The sequence below is a fragment of the Sinocyclocheilus grahami genome, unplaced genomic scaffold (genome assembly GCF_001515645.1).
Source record: "Sinocyclocheilus grahami isolate Dianchi unplaced genomic scaffold, SAMN03320097.WGS_v1.1 scaffold111.1, whole genome shotgun sequence".
Classification (NCBI taxonomy): domain Eukaryota; kingdom Metazoa; phylum Chordata; class Actinopteri; order Cypriniformes; family Cyprinidae; genus Sinocyclocheilus; species Sinocyclocheilus grahami.
In genome coordinates, this window is record NW_015505290.1 from 1,389,976 (window position 1) to 1,410,549 (window position 20,574).

The following is a 20,574-nucleotide window of genomic DNA, read 5'->3' on the forward strand; positions in this document are numbered from 1 at the left end:
TACATTTAACTGAAGCATCTGGCTCCAGGTTACCATATTTGATGTGCTCTATCTATGTGAATAAAAGCCTAAATTAAATCTGTTTATCAATAAAGCAATCGTGTATCTTCAGAAAACTTTGATTTAACTGCTCTATTCATATGTATTACTTTTACAATGTCTTTATGAAATATTTTGATGCGTCTTAAGTTTTGGTTACATGGCCTAGTAAGCATCCACCTAGCAACCACCTTAACAGCTATTTTGGAACAACCACCCACAACATCATAGCATCATGGCTGTGACTGTGAAACCTAGTTATATAAAATTCCTGTCCATATAGTCTGATTGTCAAACTTTTTTTTTTTTACATTTAACTGAAGCATCTGGCTCCAGGTTTTTTTTAGGTTAAATTTGGCTGCTCTCACTTTCTTTGTTAATGTCCCTGAGCCTGTGTGCTTTTCTGATATTCTCCACTTTCATACATTCTTCTATTTTTCTGTCGTTTTATCCCATTACTCTTTGAATGGTTGCCAGGCTTCCAGATGTCCCTCCACCTGTTAGCAATGTCCAAATTTTGTTTTTCCCCATCCATGTCTTTGTTGCCCACCCAGCCCCACCACATTCCTCTGGCTGGACGCCACGTTTGATTCATGTCGTCTTTGTTCTCTTGATCCCACTGTTTCTGTTCCTCTGTTCTTTCTCTTCAGGTGTGGCTTTAAGTGTGTACCATTGGAATGAAACGCTTCTCAGCAGGAGAAGGATCTCTTTCCTGCTCTCTCTGTGAACACACAATCTCCTCACCTTTTTACAAACTTTTTTTCCTGGAGGAACGAAAAATGATGTTTCTGACCTTTCTAAAATTAGAGTGGCTTGTTGTTTTAATGCCGTGTCTTATGTTTTCCCCTCTCCAGAACGAGCCATACCATTTGACCACATGATGTATGAGCACCTGCAGAAATGGGGCCCCAGAAAGCAGGAGGTGAAGTTCTACCTACGCCACGAAGACTCGCCCACTGAAAGCAGCGATCAGGGTGAGAACACTCCCACTTGACTGGCTGCAGGCCACGTCTCGCCCACTACCGCTCTCCTCTCATTGGCTGACAGTGGCTGAATGTTTTTCATTCCCTTTTCAGTGGCCTCCAACATGTGAAAGAAAGGGACAAGCACATCCTGGCTGAACAATGCAGGGTTCTGTTCCTGATTCAGTTCTGTTGTGCTTTTCACAAAATGAATGATCTCAAAGTAGCTTTGAATGTGTCAGTGCCTTCAAATTACAGTGAGCAAGGCATTGTCAATTGTAGGGCTGTGCAATTAATCGAAAAACCGTTTTGATTTCGGCCTCCAACGATTATGAAAATACTGTAACGAATCAGCTCATGGGAAATATGAATAATTAATCATAACTAGTTATAATTAATTATGAATATTTAGATCCGCTGTAGATATTTAGCTGACCTCTCAGGGTCAACTGTCTTGTCAATTCTAAGAACGTTAATTTCCTGGTTAAGGGAAATAACTTTCTTACTGTACAATTCTACAAAAGCTTGTAGCATAAATCTGCATGATTAAGTGACTCCAGTTATAAGCAAACAATGAACCACGTCAAGTGTGATGCCATGGTTTGGTGTCATTTGCAGACATCCTGGCATCCAGTTTATTGGGTGAGGGGACTGTGGCGATTTGTTAATCTAATGAAGAACTGATTTGTTAAATCAAATGAAAAATTGTGTGTTTGATTGGTCCAGACGCTACAATACAATAGTCGAGATAAAACGATTATTGCTCCCCATTCCGCCCCCTTTCCAGCGGTGCGCTTTCACTCTCGCTCCTCCATAAAAGCCCTATTTCACATGCAAATCATATAACGTGACTTTGCAAAATGGGATGTGCTTGATTTATTGAAGTGTATTAAACTTATTAATGTTTTTAAAAGTGCAAAAGAGAACTTGCGCTTCCACAGGAGGATTTCTGTGCCTGCGCTCCGAGACGGTACACAACACGGACATGTACAGTCATCTTTTAGCTCAAGGTGCGCACCTAAATGGTCAAATACACACAAAAATGTGTCAAAATGCAGCGTTTAGTGATTATTCACGTAAACCTTTGTCGGTCATGTAATAAATGAACATAAACAGTTGAGAATGAAAATACGTGTGTAGCTGTAAATTGGATCGTGCATCTAAAGTGGGAGTTCTGAGATACTGGGGCGTTTTTATGGCCCTTTGTCTGAAAGCATGGTAATTTGCATATGAAACTTGGATCAACATTACTAGAGACTCTTAGAACACTAATATGTTGCGTAGGTATAAACATACAATATACACTCTCAATTAGATCATCCGAATACTAATTCATAGATACTAAACATGGTAGGGTTATATATATGTAAGCTGACAGGAGTGAGTATTTCGATCATAAGCCTGCATAAAACAGTATACCATCTCAAAGACAAAATACACGATGACAATAATATACACCATGACCTGAAGGCTATGTGTGTTCATTCAAATAAAAGTTTTCCTATGAATTAATTAGTAGAAAAGTCCATTCCTACTGTGCCTTGGGGATTTTCCTTATGAAAAGACAGTGCTTTTCCCTGCTCACATTCCATGAGGTCGTAAAAGTATCTGGTGTCAGGGTTGCCATGGTTTGGTGTCATTTGCAGACATCCTGGCATCCAGTTTATTGGGTGAGGGGACTGTGGCGATTTGTTAATCTAATGAAGAACTGATTTGTTAAATCAAATGAAAAATTGTGTGTTTGATTGGTCCAGACGCTACAATACAATAGTCGAGATAAAACGATTATTGCTCCCCATTCCGCCCCCTTTCCAGCGGTGCGCTTTCACTCTCGCTCCTCCATAAAAGCCCTATTTCACATGCAAATCATATAACGTGACTTTGCAAAATGGGATGTGCTTGATTTATTGAAGTGTATTAAACTTATTAATGTTTTTAAAAGTGCAAAAGAGAACTTGCGCTTCCACAGGAGGATTTCTGTGCCTGCGCTCCGAGACGGTACACAACACGGACATGTACAGTCATCTTTTAGCTCAAGGTGCGCACCTAAATGGTCAAATACACACAAAAATGTGTCAAAATGCAGCGTTTAGTGATTATTCACGTAAACCTTTGTCGGTCATGTAATAAATGAACATAAACAGTTGAGAATGAAAATACGTGTGTAGCTGTAAATTGGATCGTGCGGCTCTTAAAGTGACAGCGGGCTAAAATATTCCTGCTGCCGACTGTGTGCTTAATATTAATCAAACAACAAAAGACAAATTTAAAACCACACACTGCTCTTGAGTGAAGGAATTTTGAAGCTTTAATAAGAAACAAAGAAAGTTTAATTCTTACTCTGACTATGCTGTTTTTTTTTTTTACATTTGATTATTCATTTCTGTTAACTGAATACTTAAGACTTGCATAAAAAAACCTTAAAGCACAGTTTTTCATTTGTATTACTGACAGTTTAATTATTTTCAATATTTTTGAGGACTTCTTTTGTTTGTTTACTAATATCAGTTACCCTAATACTCTGCTGTGGTATTGAGAATTGAGAAATTTCTCTGGTCTCTAAAATGTAGATGTCATATCAACATATCGATATTTAATATATATCACTATCTTTAAATCACTCATATAAAGATTTGGTCATATAGCCCACTTATAATCGTGTTAAATAATCGTGATTACAATATTGACCAAAATAATCATGATTAGGATTTTTGCCATAATGTTTTAGTAATAATTTCTCCCTTTCTTTATCCCATCATTTGTTTGTTTTCACTCTTTCTGTTCACATCCCAGTGAGGTTTTTCCTATCATTGTAGGCAGGATTAGCTTGTAGTGAGTGTCCGCACGGATTAAGGCATAAACCTGAAACCCCTGTGTGTGGGAGGGGAAAAAGTGGCAGTAATCCACTAAAAGCACAAGCTCCTTTCACAGTGTCACATGGCAATAACAAACGGGCTTTTAAACTTTTCCTCCAGTCTTGTGATGATTCTGCCTCCATTCAGCCAATGTATATAGATGTTTTTTGTGTTCATTCATGATTATAGTTCACAACTGCTTTTTGTTGATAGACTCATTGTATTTTTTCTCTGCTCTTAGGGAGCCAGCAGTCTCAGGAGCAGCCCAGCAGGAGAGAAGGAAGCAGCTCAGACATGCACAACGAGAACGGGGTTAGTTCATATCACATCCTCATCAAAATGTGGGCCTTCTTTTCTAATCTTAGCATTGTGGTTATTCCAAATGCATCCTAGGAGGTTGAATTCCACATGCTTATATTATCTTATGCTTTTCTGCTTACTGTAATGCAAAATAGCAGCTGCAAAGTTTTGGCTGAAATTGACACTCTTCAGTACCGAAGCGTTTCGATCATGTCATGTTATTCAGTTCTTCTCTCTTAACCTGAGCCAAACGCAGCCAGACCTGTCACGTCCCAGAATCACTCACCATTTTCTTTCATATAAGCATTTGTCACATCACTCATTCTTTTTGTCTTCGGCTTCCTCCAACCATCTGGCCCAGATTCCAGCAGGGGAAAAGCCAGGCTCCAGAAAGCAGAACTAATTCCACCTTTAGGGAGAAAGATGACTGTAGACCACCAGTGTATGGAACAAGAAGACACATGCATTTATGAGGGATAAATGCTTTTTTTCCCTTTTGTACAGCCGTCTTAGTCTTCAGAGATGGAGTGAAGGCACAGGTAGTTGGTCGGTGTGGGAGCTGATTAGTGATGCTGTTGCCACCCAGGCATGAAGTCTCTTCAGTCTCTCAGTGCTTAGCACACACTTATTTCTGACAGGTGCTGCCTTCCTTTAGGGACTGTTATGGTACTACTGTCAGGTACTACATACTACTGTCAGGTAGTCATATGGCTCTAATTTTTACTCTTTGTTTGTGAATCAAGATGGGTTTACTTGTAAAGCCGTGGCATTTGGCTAGTTTGGCCAATGATTCTGAACGTTCTTGATATAATTTGATTAAATGGTTTAGTTTGACAACTGAGGATTAATTTGCCATCTGTACTGAAGAAACAGAGGGTGAGACAGAGTGATAATTGCTCTGCCATTATAATAGTTAACCTGAAAGAGATAACTGATTGTAAAAGATAATGATTAAGAAGCTACGAATGCTTGTCACATTATAATTTTTGTTCTGAGATATTTTGGAGTGTAACAACATATAATATAATATACCGTTTTACTGTTGCTGGACGAGATTTTGTCGTAGCAAATGTCAAATAATTGTTCTTGAATGTGACGATGTGTTGTTGTCCACTCTCGGACAGGACAAGCTTTTGGACTGATTCTGAGCCTCAGAGTACAGCTAATGCGGAGTTCACAGGGCAGAAGGAAGTTCGTGGAGGAGTTATAGACCAGAATATCAGTATTTTAATAGATATATGAACAATTATATCATACAGAAACAAGCACAAACATTTGCTTGACCAGCCACAACATCAGCATAACCGTTACTGCAAAATTATTTACCTCCAACTCTCTTTGCAGATCACCCAATCCCTGTTCCCTGCATCTCCCTCCTGCATCATCTGTTTTTCTTTTTCTCCTTGTAGCTGGAAATCAGCTCACAGACAATTTGCGGGTTATATATATATTTTTTAAATAATTTCAGTCTCGCTGGAGAACTCCGGTCTGACGCACGCGGGTTCTCGCGTTATTTCCTTATCACTTCTCGCATGCGTTTTGTTGTGAAACGTACCGTATTGGCCCGAAAATAAGACAACCCTGATTCTAAAACGACCCCCCTTTTTCCAGATGTACCTTTTGGAAAAAGTCTTTTTAAAAACCAAATCTTGTTTTTTTTTCTCAGTAAAACACATTTTGTCTTCAATAATTTTCATATTGCATATTTTTCATATTTAAATTTTTGTTTTGAAAGTATGGTAAAAACTGGTAAAATACACTTTTTGATATAACATAAAAAAAAAAAAAGCAGGTAGCCCATCTGAATTAGGACATTTAGGCTATCCATCTAACACTAGCCTACCAAAATCTTATTAACAGTAGAAGTTAAATCTTACTGTAGTCTTCAAATCTGGGTACTGTCTTACGTTTTAAAATCACAAAGGGAGTTTGGTCCCATCAGGCTAACATGACAGTCACGACTCATGCAGCTGTAAGGTTTTCTTTTTCTTTTGTTATTACTCGCGATCTTTACAACACTCATTACATTACGTATTTCATGGCAAATGAATCTCGTTTTATGCGTATTTGGTGCCACCTATTGTTGTGGGTGTATTATTGACATGTCAAAGTCTAGACACTGAATATAAGACGACCGCGTTTTTTTCAGATGTATTTCCAAGAAAAAAACATTGTCTTATATTCGGGTCAATATGGTAGTTTGCGGACCAGACAGAGCTGTCGGCGATTCTTCCTATTGTGAAGTCATGCAGTGTGTAACCTCCTGTCGCCGATCCATCGTGCAATGTGAACACAGCAGCTACCCCAAATAGTCACACAGTGTAAAAACAACGGCAAGTTTGAAAATCGTGCAGTGTGAACTCGGCATAAGACAGACGGCATAAGACAGACTCCTGTCATATTTCGCAAAAGCGTTTTTCCCCCCCCTTTTCCCGGGTTTTTTTTGGGGGGGGGGGGGGGGGATGTTTAATCGGATTTCTCCCTCTGGTCTCATCTTAGTCTGTCTACTTCTGAACATGAACAATCCAAAAGAAGAAGCCCATCCCTGTACTTAAAGTAATATCCCTACCCTCCCTACCCAGGATTCAAGGCAAGTCATCACTGGCACACAAACGATGTGCTGATTCAGCAGCATGACATCTGTGTGTGTGTGTGTATATATATATATATATATATATATATATATGTATATGTATATGTATATGTGTGTGTGAGAGAGAGAGTCAAATTTTTTAAAACCTCATAACACATTCTGTTGTGTTGTTATTCTCCCGTTACGCTGTATTATTTTGTGGATTACACCCGTTTCATGACATAACCGTATTTAAGAGGATCATCCCCGTGGTTTTACAGCATGGCTGTTTTCTCTGTTCTGACTTCTCTGTCTCTCTGAAGATGTTTCTCTCTGAAGATGTTTCTCTCTGAAGATGTTTCTCTCTCTCTCTCTCTCTGTCTCACACACACAACACAACACACACACACACACACACGCCCGCCCAGCGTTCACAGTAGGGTAAATGCCTGAATGTGTGGCCAGCCTGTAAAAAGGAAAATTTTTCTCCTTATGAAATAGTGGGTGGCCCCCTTTCTCTCATTTCCTCTAGCTGTCACTCCGTCTGTTTCTTTAGCGAGAGTCTCCTTTCTAACCGCGTGCAGTGTCAGAGGGTCACCGTGGCCCTGTCTGCAGTGGAGCGTGGCGGTGCATGCTGGGACCTTCAATCCTCTTTGTCATTCCCCTCTACTTGTTCATTTTGTCTCCTCTTTCACCCCATCCCTCCATCCCTGCACACTTCGTTCATCTACACAGCCAGGGCTGACTTTGTGCCCCCAGGGACAGTCTAAAAGGTAAGGATGCCTCTGCTCTCAATGCATAAAGAGAACTTCCTACTCAAGATCTCTTTTCAATAATACATTTCTGAACATTCACAGGCTCCTAATGCTTTGCTATGGTTAAATCAGCTGTTGTTGAATCGGTGTATGGTCCATTGTACTTGGAAAGTAATAAGAGCTGTCAGTCATTCTCTTCTGTTGAGTCTTTGTGATTGATTAAGTGGGTAATAAGCTGCTCTATGGTATGTAATAGAGCTAGAGCCACTGCTTATGTAGGAAGACTATGTCTGTCCATCACGCATACAGAGTTATGAGTTCCAGAACACTGAACTGTGTGGGCAGGTCATGTTTTATAAAGTTGAAGCTGTTCCTGTGTGTGGGCAGATACTCTCTCCAGGGCTTTACATGTTCCAGGATTTGCTGTTTCTTCACTCATCTTCATGCTTTTCGTCAAGAATTTTAAGTATTTAAAATGTCTCTTGATATTTTATTCTTTTAGTTTCTACCTTATTTTTTCCACTGAAACAATTATGCATTATGGATTGCTTGTTAGTTGTTGGCTTTTCTCATGAGTTCTCCAGTATGCATGTATGTATGTATATACATACGTGTGTGTGTGTGTGTATATATATTAGGGCTGTGCGATTAATCGAAATCGAATCGAAATCGCGATTTGAGACGTTGCGATTTCCTAATCGCAAAGCCTACGATGTGGACGCGATATTACTCTGTTCCAGAGCATATGCATGACTGCCTGCCTTGAGTTGCAGTCTTACTTGCCCTGGGCAAGAGTGAGCGCACCTCCATTCTCCCCAATCAGCACTGCTCTAGCCAACTGCGTAAACACCCACCATTAAAAAAAACTAAACAAAAAAAACCGGAACACGGGAGAGAGACAGAGTGGGATTATGGCGTCTACTGGGTCAGATTGATAGTTAGGCAAATTAAAACTAAAGAAAACCGTATGCAACTTAAGCTTCGAAATGACAGACAACGAACAAAAAAGGTAATTTGCAAGAGCTGCGTCACAGCGCATATCAAAAGCTCCCTTATCGGTTCTGTTTTCAGTACTGGAGAATAAAAGATACATTCTTAGATGGTTTTGTTAGTACATGAAACGTTATCTTACACATTTTATCTCCCCAACAGATTAATTTGAAATAAGTTTATAATGCATAATAACAAATACCTAAAAATGAATAATTAAAATGAATAAATCAATGTAATACTTTAATAATTGACTTAAGAGACAGTTCTTTATTTATAAACAAATATTTTCTGTGAAATTCAGTAATTAAGTTAATTCTGTAAAAGTAGTTATACAATTATAATCTTGCCTGCTGAAGAAAAATACAATAGAACCCCTCCCAAAGCACAATAACAAATTTTATGGATTTCAGGGTTATAATGGGAATTTGTTTGGTTTTAATGTAAACTATAATGGTGTCTATTTGATGGATTCTATTGGTGGGATGTAATCTGGCAGATGGTAACCAATAGAACAACAGTAATTCCTATTGGAATAATGCCCAAAACAAAAAGGAATTTTGTAATGGTTTAATGGAAACTATACGAATTTCTGTGATGGTTTCTATTGTTTTTTTCAGCAGGGTAATGATACCCATACTGTGCTGCACATTATTGACAATATTGAGCTGAAGCTTGACTTTGCAAATGTAAAATCGCAATATCTGTCAAAAAAAAATCGTAATTTGATATTTTCCCCCGAATCACTCAAGCCCTAGTGTGTGTATATGTATGTATATATATATTAGGGCTGTGTATCACCAGCAAAGATACGATACAGAGGCTACGATACATATCACGATACAGGGCTACACTGAATTTCACCTCAGAAGAATTTAGTAAAACGGCTGTTTATTAAACACTGCATACTATAGTGCCATTTCTAACTATTGGCAGAGCAGGCAGTTGACCTCTGCATAATGAAGGGCCTCCATAACTGTACAACAGTACAATATAGGTAATGGCATACGTTTCATGTTTACATTGGGTACTCCCCACCAGGTACAATATTCAGATTTTTTGCATCTTGTTTTTAAGCCCATAAATAATAATGTACTGGTTCTAATAAATTTATATTGTAATGTACTCATTCTAATATATTTTTAAAAATCATATTTACATTGCTGGTAGGTTATCATTGCACAAATTAACACACTATGTATAAAAAATAAAAATTAGAGTTCTAAACTAATGCGCTGTCTTCTGTATCTAACGTGCACACACACTCAGTTACTCATACAGATCACGTGGCGGACGCACTGACGCGCACTCAGACATTCAGGAACAAACTTTTTAGCGCTGCCCCGCAATTTTATCATCTAAATGGCTTAATCGCTCAAGAGCTACATTATCTTTCTCAACAAGGAGCTGGTAACATCGTTATTTCTAAAGGAATTTAAAGCCACAGCTTCACTGTTAATAGAGAAACGCAAAACAGTGGTAATTGATACATACACAGCCTCTCTCTCTCTCTCTCTCATAAATGAACACTTGATGAATTACACTTTTCTGAGAATAGAATGTTGAAGTGGAGATTGCTAAACTGCAAGCTAAAACCGGTGTTTTCAGAAAGCAAGCACGTTTATCCACAGTGGAGAGAGAGTGCGCGTGCACATGGTTGCCAGGTTGACAAAGATAAGTAACACACTTAGCAGATATTTCCATATTGCGCAAGTGGGAAGCTCTGTTTCGGGGATTACGTCTTTTTATAATGTGGTCGTGGTAGAGTTACGTCTTCAGATTTTTATGCTTTAAATAAGTTAAATAAGAACACAGTCCTGGTTTTCTAATGTATAGTTTATCATAACATTGTTTGAATGTCTTTTACATCCTCTCTTAAGATTTGTACAGCTTTCAGGCCAGTGCCAATAAATGTGTGCCGGTCTAAATCTTAGTGAGGAAAGCGGATTATGTGTGTGCTTCCTCCATGCCAAGAGTCACAGCTGAACATGCTGTCCATGGGGGTGCAGTCTGTGAAGTGATGAAGGATGGATACTTATATGGCTTGACTTGCTATAAAACTCCTTGGTTGTGCACCATACCATCAAAATCATATTTCTGTCAAAAGATGAGCTTAACTTTCATCTGATATTTCTCCAGCCTGCTTTGGCTAATGTGCTTTGGAAACATGTAACATTGCATCCAAAGCGGCTTTGATTGGGAAACGCTGCCCTGCAGAGATGCAGTATTTAATGCCAAAGTTTGTCCTGCAATTCAAGTTTGGGGCGTATGGAGAATTTCTTAAAACGAAAGTCTAAATCTCCGCAACAGTGCTGTTACTTTCAGACTTTTTTTAAAGCACGCATAAAATGTCTCTACTGCATGATAGGCACCACTGAAAAGGGAAATACACCTATTTTTGTAAAAGCCATTGCAACAGCAAAAAAGTGTGCTGCAGAAACAATCTTTCCTCCCAATTATTTTGCACTTTCAGGATTGCTGATGTTTTTAGGCAGGCGTCTTTTGGAGAGTCTGGCGTGTGGTTGTTAACAAAATCTCTAAAATGGCTTTTTAGGAAATAGGACTGTCCCAGGCTTCCATCACTCCAGATTTGAAGCGTCTGGAAGCTCTGTAGCACAAGGTCTATAGTACATGGCCCTAGAGTCCAAGCTATTACCCACTGACCTGCTTACTTTGTCTTCTACGGAATAAACTGCTTTGCAGAAATTGCTGTACTGCCTACCTACAAAGCAAGAAAACAGTCTTGCTCTCTTGGTGGTAATTTTATCAGAGATAAAAGAAATTACCTCCCTTCAACTTGGCCCCAGGAAATATGAAACCTGCTCTTTAAATAAAAACAGTCTTTACTTAATTGACTATGGAAGGAATATTCAGGAATTTTTTCAAAGGGAATTGCAAATTGTGTTTTCAATTGCATTTTCCACATGTGGGCGCATAAATTGTGACAATCCAAATGCAATTGCAAATCTTGCATTGCCGTTTGCATTTTCGCTTTGTTGTATGTCGCTCCTTGTGCCACATTGCCATGGAGATGGGCTCTTTACAACCCATGTGATGTGTCCATACAGAGTCGCCTGTGTGGGTAAACAGAGCCTGACACAATTGGCCTTTAAGCCATGAATCATTCCCTAGCAAACTGAGTCAAGTCATTTTAACTTTAATGAAATTTGGAGATCTGCCATGGAGCTCGTGCTTATGGGAACTGCACAAAAAGCGTTATTGATCAAGCGTTACGGAGTATTTTGTGCTGAGGGAAACAGAACTAAAAAACAGGTAAGTGTTGAGCTTACAAAGTGGTTTCAAAGTTGATCATTTACTGAAATGTTGTTTCTAAGCCGGTGTCTTCAGACACATTTGAGCTATAGGCGTAACCGGCGTTTATAATGTTGTTTGGTCTATCTGACATATAGCCTGTTTTAGTCTCAAGAAAAGCGATGGTAGTGGGGAAAAAGTTCAATCTCTCACCCTGATTTGAAAAGACAGTTGATTTGATCCAGACCTGATTGGGCCTTCTGCTTCAGGCAAAGCCCACTTTTTTTTCTCCGCAATCGCTAATAATTAATTGAATGGAAGGGACAGTTTTGTATTGACACAGAGCACAAGCACAATCTCTTTGAACTTGAAGAACACTTCCAGTGACACAGTAACCTCTTCAGCTCTTTTTGATTGTTGTTTGACTTTTTATTTGTGAACAAAAACAGTATCACTTGCTTATGAGATTAAAACTCATGTAATTAGAAAGCCAAAGGTAAATGTGGCAAAATAATTAGACAAATATCAATATATGTATTACCATTCAAATGTATTTTTTTTATTAAATATGTAAGCATTATTATTTGGTCAAAAACAGTAAAACAATATTACAATTTAAAATGACTGTTTTCTATTTGATTATATATTAAAATGTAATTTATTCCTGTAATAGCAAAGCTGAATTTTCAACAACTATTACTTTAGTCTTCAGTGTCACACGATCCTTCAGTCCTTCAGAAATCCGAAACATTTATTGTTATTATCAATGTTGAAAATATTAATATCATCTTGATATTTTTATGCAAACGATGCAATTTTTTTCAGAATTCTTCAATGAATGCAAAGTTCAAAATTAATTTTTTTTTTAAATAAATTGTAACATTTATAAATGTCTTTACTGTCTCTTTTGAATAATTTTTGTCCTTGCTGAACAAAAGCGTTAATTTCTTTCAAAAAAATATTATTATTATTATTAATAATAATAATAATTTCTGTTGTTTGTACATGGTATTATGTCTGTTATGTAGTAACATGGTTCTGTGTACAAAAAAGCAGGTGAGCTTGACAGAAAACTGTTTTGTATGATGTCAAATATTACTGTATTTGCACCTTATTTTTTTGCCTTTTTCTAACCTCCTGCAGCTAAAACCTCTCTTAATATATTTTGTAATTATATGGGACTGTAACAACACGGGTGATTTAGGAGGCAATTTTCACATGTAGCGATTTAAAGCATAGAGAATTAGAGATCAACAAACACAAGAAATTGTGAGACATGAGCATTGATGGACTATGAGATCATTACAGACATGTTTTCAACCATCACATCATGGTGGAAAAAATACTACCCATGAATTATGGAAATAGACCATGGTATTAACTTGGATAAGAATAGATGTAGCCATAGGCTGTAGGTGACCTGGCAATACCACGCCACAAACATCACCACAGTATCTTTCTCATGCTGTGCGCTCATGCATGTTAATGTTAATGCTGATAGATTGCCATTGAATTCTGTTCCATGATGCATCGATGTGGGTGGCAAATTTTGTCAGAAAAGCTGCTCTTCTGTTAAACATTCTGTTCATCAAAGGATTCAGAAAAAAAGGTAGCGAGGTTTCCAACAAAAATATTAAGCAGCGCAAAAAAAAAAAAAAAATTCTTGAGTACCAAATCAGCATATTAGAATGATTTCTGAGGATCATGTGACAATGGAGACTGGCGTAATATTGCCTTAAATTCAGCTTTGCATCACAGGAATAAATTACATTGTAAAATAAAAATAAATTTTCACAATCTTGTGTATTTTTTTTATCTTAAAAATAAAAAAGCAATCTTATGTTTTGTATTTTTGATCGAATAAATGCAGCCGTGGTGAGCATAAGAAAATATCAAAAAACATTAACAGAAAATCTTACCCTAAACTTTTGAAAAGTAGTGCACAGTGTTTTTTTTTTTAAATTGATAAATTATTGGAATTAAATTTTGAAAAAGTGTAATTCTAAAACTTGAAATATTTAAGTTTTTAGGTTGCTAATTAAATGCCAGCAAATGTGTAATTTTGACATGTTGTAGTTAACATACTGGCAAAACTGATGAACGTATTTGACTCCAACTTATGTCTGATTGCCCTTAGTCCTTACATAACCTTAATGACTGGCCCAGCTTCAACCTTAAACAGTGTGTGAGTGCACTTGTATGGCTTTTGCTTAGGACAGCCCAGAGACAAAACAGATTGCTGGCTTTTTTGGAAATGGAAGCATTGCTATATTGCCACAGACAATTGAAGATTTGAATCTCAAGGGAACTTTTGCACAGCATGAACCAGGTTGTAAATGGTGTTCTGCTTCAGGTTTGAGTGAGTCATCCTACACAGCTTTTTTTTTTTTTTTTCAGAACTGTGTTTTATATTCCATGTTCACATCATGTACCATGCCGCCTTGAATCGACCTCAGTACTGCTTGATTGCTCTAAATGCCAGACTATCACGGAAATTGCCATCTGAGTATTTTGGTGCCTTTAATCTTCGCTACACGGCAGTTCTACTCTGCTGCTATGGCGACAGCTGCGGAGACGGACAACTTGCTCTTATCTTTCAGAATGCAGAGTGACAGAGTGGGATTCTGGGATGGATCGCCGACACAGCCCTGTTTTAGACCCTTTTGGCTAAAAGTGTCACCATTTCTCTTCCCGATGAGCTTAGCAGGTCTACACTAACATTGGCACTCCTGCTATAATCAAGCTCTGAGTGTTTACTTGGCCACAGGTCATTTCATACCCAGTTCTCACTACAATGAGCCCTGCAGATACATGCTTATGTCTGTTTCTCACAGTCTTCTGTGTAATTTATGGCTGTGGAATTAAACCAGTCATCTTTGAATCCTTGTTTGTGTGCATATATTTTGTTTTTGGCCTGACTGCCCTTCCTTTCTTTTTTTTCCTCTCTCTCTTTCTCTCTCTCTCTCCCCGTGTGTAGGTGGGAAACCCTCGTGTGGAGCTCACTCTCTCAGAGCTACAGGAGATGGCCACTCGTCAGCAGCAGCAAATTGAGGTCCAGCAACAGATGCTTGTCGCTAAGGTAACACACTCGGATGTGTCCTTTGATGGGCATCTTTTTATAGATCATTGTTTTCATCTGTGTGGGGACTAGACGCAGATATTTCTTCCGATTAGAATTTGCAGTTGAATCAAACAGTGCCATTCATTTATTTACTGAAGTTGAAATGGCATGGTTTCTATTTTGATTTTATTGTTTTTATGGATGTTTTATTTAGCCCTTAAGCAGATTGACTATTTGTTTTGACTGTATTGTGGCATTTACCAGTAATTGGCAAATTATTTTAGCTTTTTCATTGTTCATTGGTCTACATTTATCCTAGATAGAACTGAACTTGCAGTTGTGAAATGTACAAGTAGCTAGGAGGTGAACGGTAGGATCATTGTACACTTTGGTGTTATTTTTCAGATAGAATGTAGAATTACCCAGAGTATGTAAGAGTCTAGGTTGTTAATCAAATGTCAGTTAATGTATAACTTTATTATTTAGTACTATTATTACTGTTAGAAAATGTTGCGAAATCATTTTCACTAGTGGTCTCAGGCTTTTGTACCCCACTGTTTTGTCAGTTGTATTTTTGGCATAATGCAATTAACATTTTGTGCTTAACTAGTTTGATTACAACTATAGATGCGAATATTTTCTCCAGTTGCTATTAAATCAAACATTGGCATTAATTAATTAATTGACATTAAATGGTTTCTATTTTGATCTTATGGGTATTGTGGATGTTGAGCATCATTTTCTTTAGCCTTTAAGCTGAGTGATCATTTATGTTGATTGCATAGTAGCATTTACCAGAAATTGGCAAATAATTTTTAGCTTTTTCTTTGTTTATCAATCTACATTTGTCCTATCTAGAACTAGGGCTGTGCAAAAAATCAAATGCGATTTCCATGCGCATCTCGTCAGTGAAGGCGCTCCTGTGATTAGTAGTAAATCTCCAGCACGTGCATTCAGATGGAGTGGCATTTACTACACAGAGCCGTAGTTCACTGACAAGCTACACAAAATCGCAGGTGATTCATTGCCGATTTTGAACGCGATTTTGTGTGACTTGTCAGTGAACTACTTCGAAGAACTGAAACTACTTCTAATCACAGGAGTGGCTTTACTGACGAGATGCGCATGAAAATCGCATTAGATTTTTTGCTCAGCCCCATCTAGAACCGAGCTTTCAGTTGTGTGATGTCTGAATAGCTAGCAGGTAAATACTAAGGTCATATCTTTGGGAAAGGTGCTTGAGTACTATATATAAATGTTGGTGTTATTTTTCAGATAGAATGTTGAATTACATCTTTTTGCTAAAAAAAATGGTTTAAGTTAGTAACCATTAAAAGGTTAAGCATAAGCCTACTTTTATTAATTTAAGCCAGCAGGCAACTAAATTTGCAAAAGGGTCTTCCACTGTTCATTCTAGGGGTATGCCGGTATCAAATTTTCATGTTGCGATTAATTGCTAATGCTTTTATCACGGTATACGGTATTATCACGATGTTGAAATGTAGTTCTGTCATGACAACTCGGAGGAATTGGCATGGTAACGTACATGACAATGTTAATGTATTTGGTCTTGGCGGAATAGATCTGCTACGCTGCTGTTGCTGCTGCTGCTGCGACAGAGCAAGTACTGAGACTTGCTACTGCCAATACATCCACAACATGCTGCTGTGAGCATGTAAGAAATATTGCTGCTGCAAATATAACACATGAAATAACCCCCATATAGCATACATGAATCACCTCGTAGCAGATCTATACAGGTGGAGCTGGGGAAGGTGGAGGGTTTCTGAAGCAAGCTGCAACTGCTACGGCAAGCACTAGTCATATATTTGAATGTTGAGCAGCGAGCTCATTGGCTACCGATACAGGAGAGAACCAATCAGCTGTGCCATGTGATAATGATGTCATTAGGTCAGATTGAGTTCTATCACCTAAGACCTAGAACCTATCAGACTGCGCCATCTAGAATTTCATGCCAGAAGTGTTATCATAATACAGTATAACAGGTTTAATCATTTTTTATAACAAAAATTACTGAACATTTAAATAGGCCTGCTATAAAGCAATACACAAATTTATAGGCTAAATTTAAAAATTTTACACAGGTTAAAGTGCAAAAGAATTATAAAGACCAATCGGTATCACTTTACAATAAGATCTCATTAGTTAAAGGCAGAGTAAGTGATTTTTCAGAAACACTTTAAAAACTGATTCGGGCTGAATCGCAAAACAAACTTGTAGCCAATCAGCAATAAGGGGCGTGTCTACTCGTGATGTGGAGGAGAGCGCGTTCAGTGCATGGGACGGACATTAGCCGAGCCAGCGACAGAAAGATAGAGATGGCGGATAAAAAACAAAAGAGGAAAACGTCTGCGGAATGATAAGGCAAGAAGTAGGACCCGTGTAAATATCGGATCAGTTTTCCAGCGCTGGAGAGAACTCAAGGAGCGGAGGCCTGCGATCGGACGCCGAGGTTGCTTTGTTTCTTCTCAATAAGTGAGTAACACCGTGTCTACAACAGCTAAAGTCTGCCTACACTGGACGCGATCAAACGACTGTTGAAAACCATTTGAAATGTGTGTCAGCACGTCATAAATAGAACATAAATAGATTTGTTGCACCGCGCCGCTCACGTCCGTTGAGACTCGGTGTAACATTGGTTTTGCTTTGTTTCACAGAACTAATCGTTGCCTGGGTTGCGTACGTATATGTGGGGCGGAGCTATCAGAATAGGGGCAAGACCCTTTTGGGGTAGGGGCGTGTTTGTTTTGGTGATTTCAAATATAAACATTGGCTACCAGAAATCCCTCACTCTGCCTTTAACCTTAGTTAATGCATTAACATTCACAATGAGCAATACCTACAACAGAAGTTATTAATCTTTGTTAAAAAATACAACACTTAGTTCATGTTAGCTAATTAAATAACACAGTTGCAACTTTTGATTTTAAGAATGTGTTATTAAATATTGGAATAACCTTAGATTAATGAATGGCAGTTTGTTAACTATTGTCAACTAATGAAGCCCTAATGTAAAGTGACCGAACAATAAAGAATCAAAACGCTTTCAAACAATATTTAGGGCGTGTTGTAGTCACTGATCTATATATAATGATCAGTGGTTGTAGTCCAGATTAAAATGTAAAATAGTTTGAAAATAAATAGCCTATTAAGTCTAAATATTTAAGTATTTGATGCTGTGATTAACACTATAGCAAATACAAAAATCTGAATGGCTGTTTAAATAATTTAGTTTAAATTTGGGGTTTCCGGTCTGCATTTCTGCTGTTCAGTGCCATCTGCTGTCAGAGAGTGAATGTGCGCTTTCATCCAGAGTGTCTCTCTCGCGCTTCCACCATGCGCTTCTCATCCGTGCTTTTTTACATCTGAGTGCACATGCGTATGTGATGCAGCATACAGCGGTGTTGTGCATTGTGACCAGTTAATGGGAAAATTATTCTTAAAACGCATTCAAAATTCTGAATAATTTGTAATAAATAATTATTCTCTGTATTTTGAAGTGCCCACGATAACAATACTGTGATATATGAATGAATGAATGAATGAATGAGGCATTTATATAGAGTTTTTGTGTATCGCTGTACACCCAAAGTGCTTTACAATCATATGGGGGGGGATCTCTCCTCAACCACCACCAATATGCAGCATCTACCTGGATGATGCGACCGCAGCCACAGTACAACAGCGCCAGTGCGCTTGAAGGAGCCAATCAAGTGGATGGGGATTATTAGGGCCATGATTGACAAGGACCAGTGGAGGGAATTTGACCAGGACACTGGGGTTACACCCCTACTCTTTTACGAGAAGTGGCATGGGATTTTATTAATGACCACAGAGAGTCAGGACCTCGGTTTAACGTCTCATCCGAAAGATGGTGCTTTTTAACAGTATAGTGTCCCTGTCACTATACTGGGGCGTTAGGACCCACACAGACCACAGGGTGAGCACCTCCTACTGGCCTCACTAACACCTCTTCCAACAGCAACCTAGTTTTTCCCAATAGGTCTCCCATCCAGGTACTGACCAGGCTCATCCCTGCTTAGCTTCTTCAGTGGGTGACCAGTCTTGGGCTGCAGGGTGATATGACTGTTAAAGTGTTTTTTTATGTGGGAAAAAAAATACACTTTAAATTTGCAATTAAAATGCACTTTTTGTTCATATTATGATATGCAAATAACTGTAATTAAGTTATTTTCTGAGGGGAAAAAAGGGAATTAATGGGTTAAGTATCCCTGTAATTATTCAAAACACAGCTGCTTGTCGGGTAAACCTCTAAATTTATATAGCAGCTTAAGCTCTTTATTATCATTGTGCAGTGTTATTAGATGTTTTAAGTTACTGACCTCATCTTTGTTTTCCTCAGTGCCATTTATAGGTCATTACAGCAGGCTGTTCTGACCATTATAGGGGCGTTAGTTATGGGAACCACAGGCTGAGGTGGGAAGCTGAACGAGACCAAAAATGGCAATTATGTAGCAGACAACTCTTTGTATGCCGTGGCAGGCATTTTTCCTCCATAATAGCGTTAAATTGCTTTGTTTCTTCATTCAACAAAGAGGAACCTGTGGAATCTAGAACTAGTCACACTTACAGACTGTACTGGGATCAGCCCCAATGAGAACACAGATCTCAGAGCTGTTTCGATTAATATTGCTGTGAGTCGATGTGCTGTGATGACTCTGAGCCTCCAGTCATTGAAAGTCCACCATGTTCTATTTTTAGTTTTCTCACTCACTTAGAGACATTATTTCCATTTCGCTGCATCTGTTTGTGTTCCCTGCAGATAAAGAAATGACTCAAAAAAAGAGCCTAATTGCTTTTTTCACTTAGTTACTCAATAAGTCAGCGTTGTAAGCAGCATCTTTTCCAAAAGGAACTACTGTTGCCCTTTATAGCAAATGCCTCCATGCTTGACATTGACAGTAAATCACTAGGTTGTCTATATTGTGCTGTATTTCAACAAAAAGACAGGATCGTATCATGTGGTCCCGAATGCACTTTGCTCTGTTAGGGTACTGCAGATGCCCCGGGCTTAAACAGGCTGTGCTCCACTAATGGCACTGACCCTACAGGCCCTTTATATATAAGCCCAGTAAGAAACATAGATGCAAACTCCTCACCTTTCGGTGAAAACTCACCTTCTTGAGATCAAAATAGGTCACCTATGAGATTTGTGTAGATCCAATGAGAAAGTGTTCTTGGTGGTAGTGGGGGGTCTTTTTACAGTACCATTAGTACCAATTCATATCTGTACCCACTTGTAGTCAACCACTTTTAAACACTCGTGTGTTTTTGAGTGCACGCTCTGGTTTCGAATTACAAAACCACAAGTTTATTTACGTGTTTTTGCAGCATTGAGTATTGTAGCCAATCACAGGCATCTCTGTTGAAAGCAATGGCCAGTCAGAGGTGTTTTCTGTAGGTTAATCAGAAGAATCCCCTCTGAACTAATTTTTGTTTTCGTAAGTTTACAGAGTTCTACACGCTTGCAGATCTACCTAATAGTGTTGTCACGGTACCAACATTTCAGTATTTGGTACCAATACCAGTGAAAATCCACGGTTCTCTGTACCAATTTCGGTACCAAAGCAAAACACAAAAACATGCTAATTAAAAAATTTGACTATACTTCCATTTAATCCAAACTGTGTACATATTTAATTTTAAAGGACTTTTAAAATCTTCTAGAGTTATTCAGCCAAGAATAACAACTAAGTTAGCTAAAAAAAAAAAAAAAAAAAAAAAACCCCAAACCTTTTTTTTTGAG

General features: G+C 38.3%; 1 protein-coding gene across 1 annotated transcript in view; it reads left to right on the forward strand.

The window, feature by feature from the left end:
- LOC107589083 (apoptosis-stimulating of p53 protein 1) overlaps positions 1-20,574 on the forward strand; it is a 54,128-nt gene that overhangs the window by 9,439 nt on the left and 24,115 nt on the right. Inside the window, exons 3-5 of the mRNA XM_016277414.1 lie at positions 894-1,013; positions 4,098-4,168; positions 14,703-14,804. Of these exons, the coding sequence (XP_016132900.1) occupies positions 894-1,013; positions 4,098-4,168; positions 14,703-14,804 (293 nt within the window). The remainder of the gene's footprint in view (positions 1-893; positions 1,014-4,097; positions 4,169-14,702; positions 14,805-20,574) is intronic.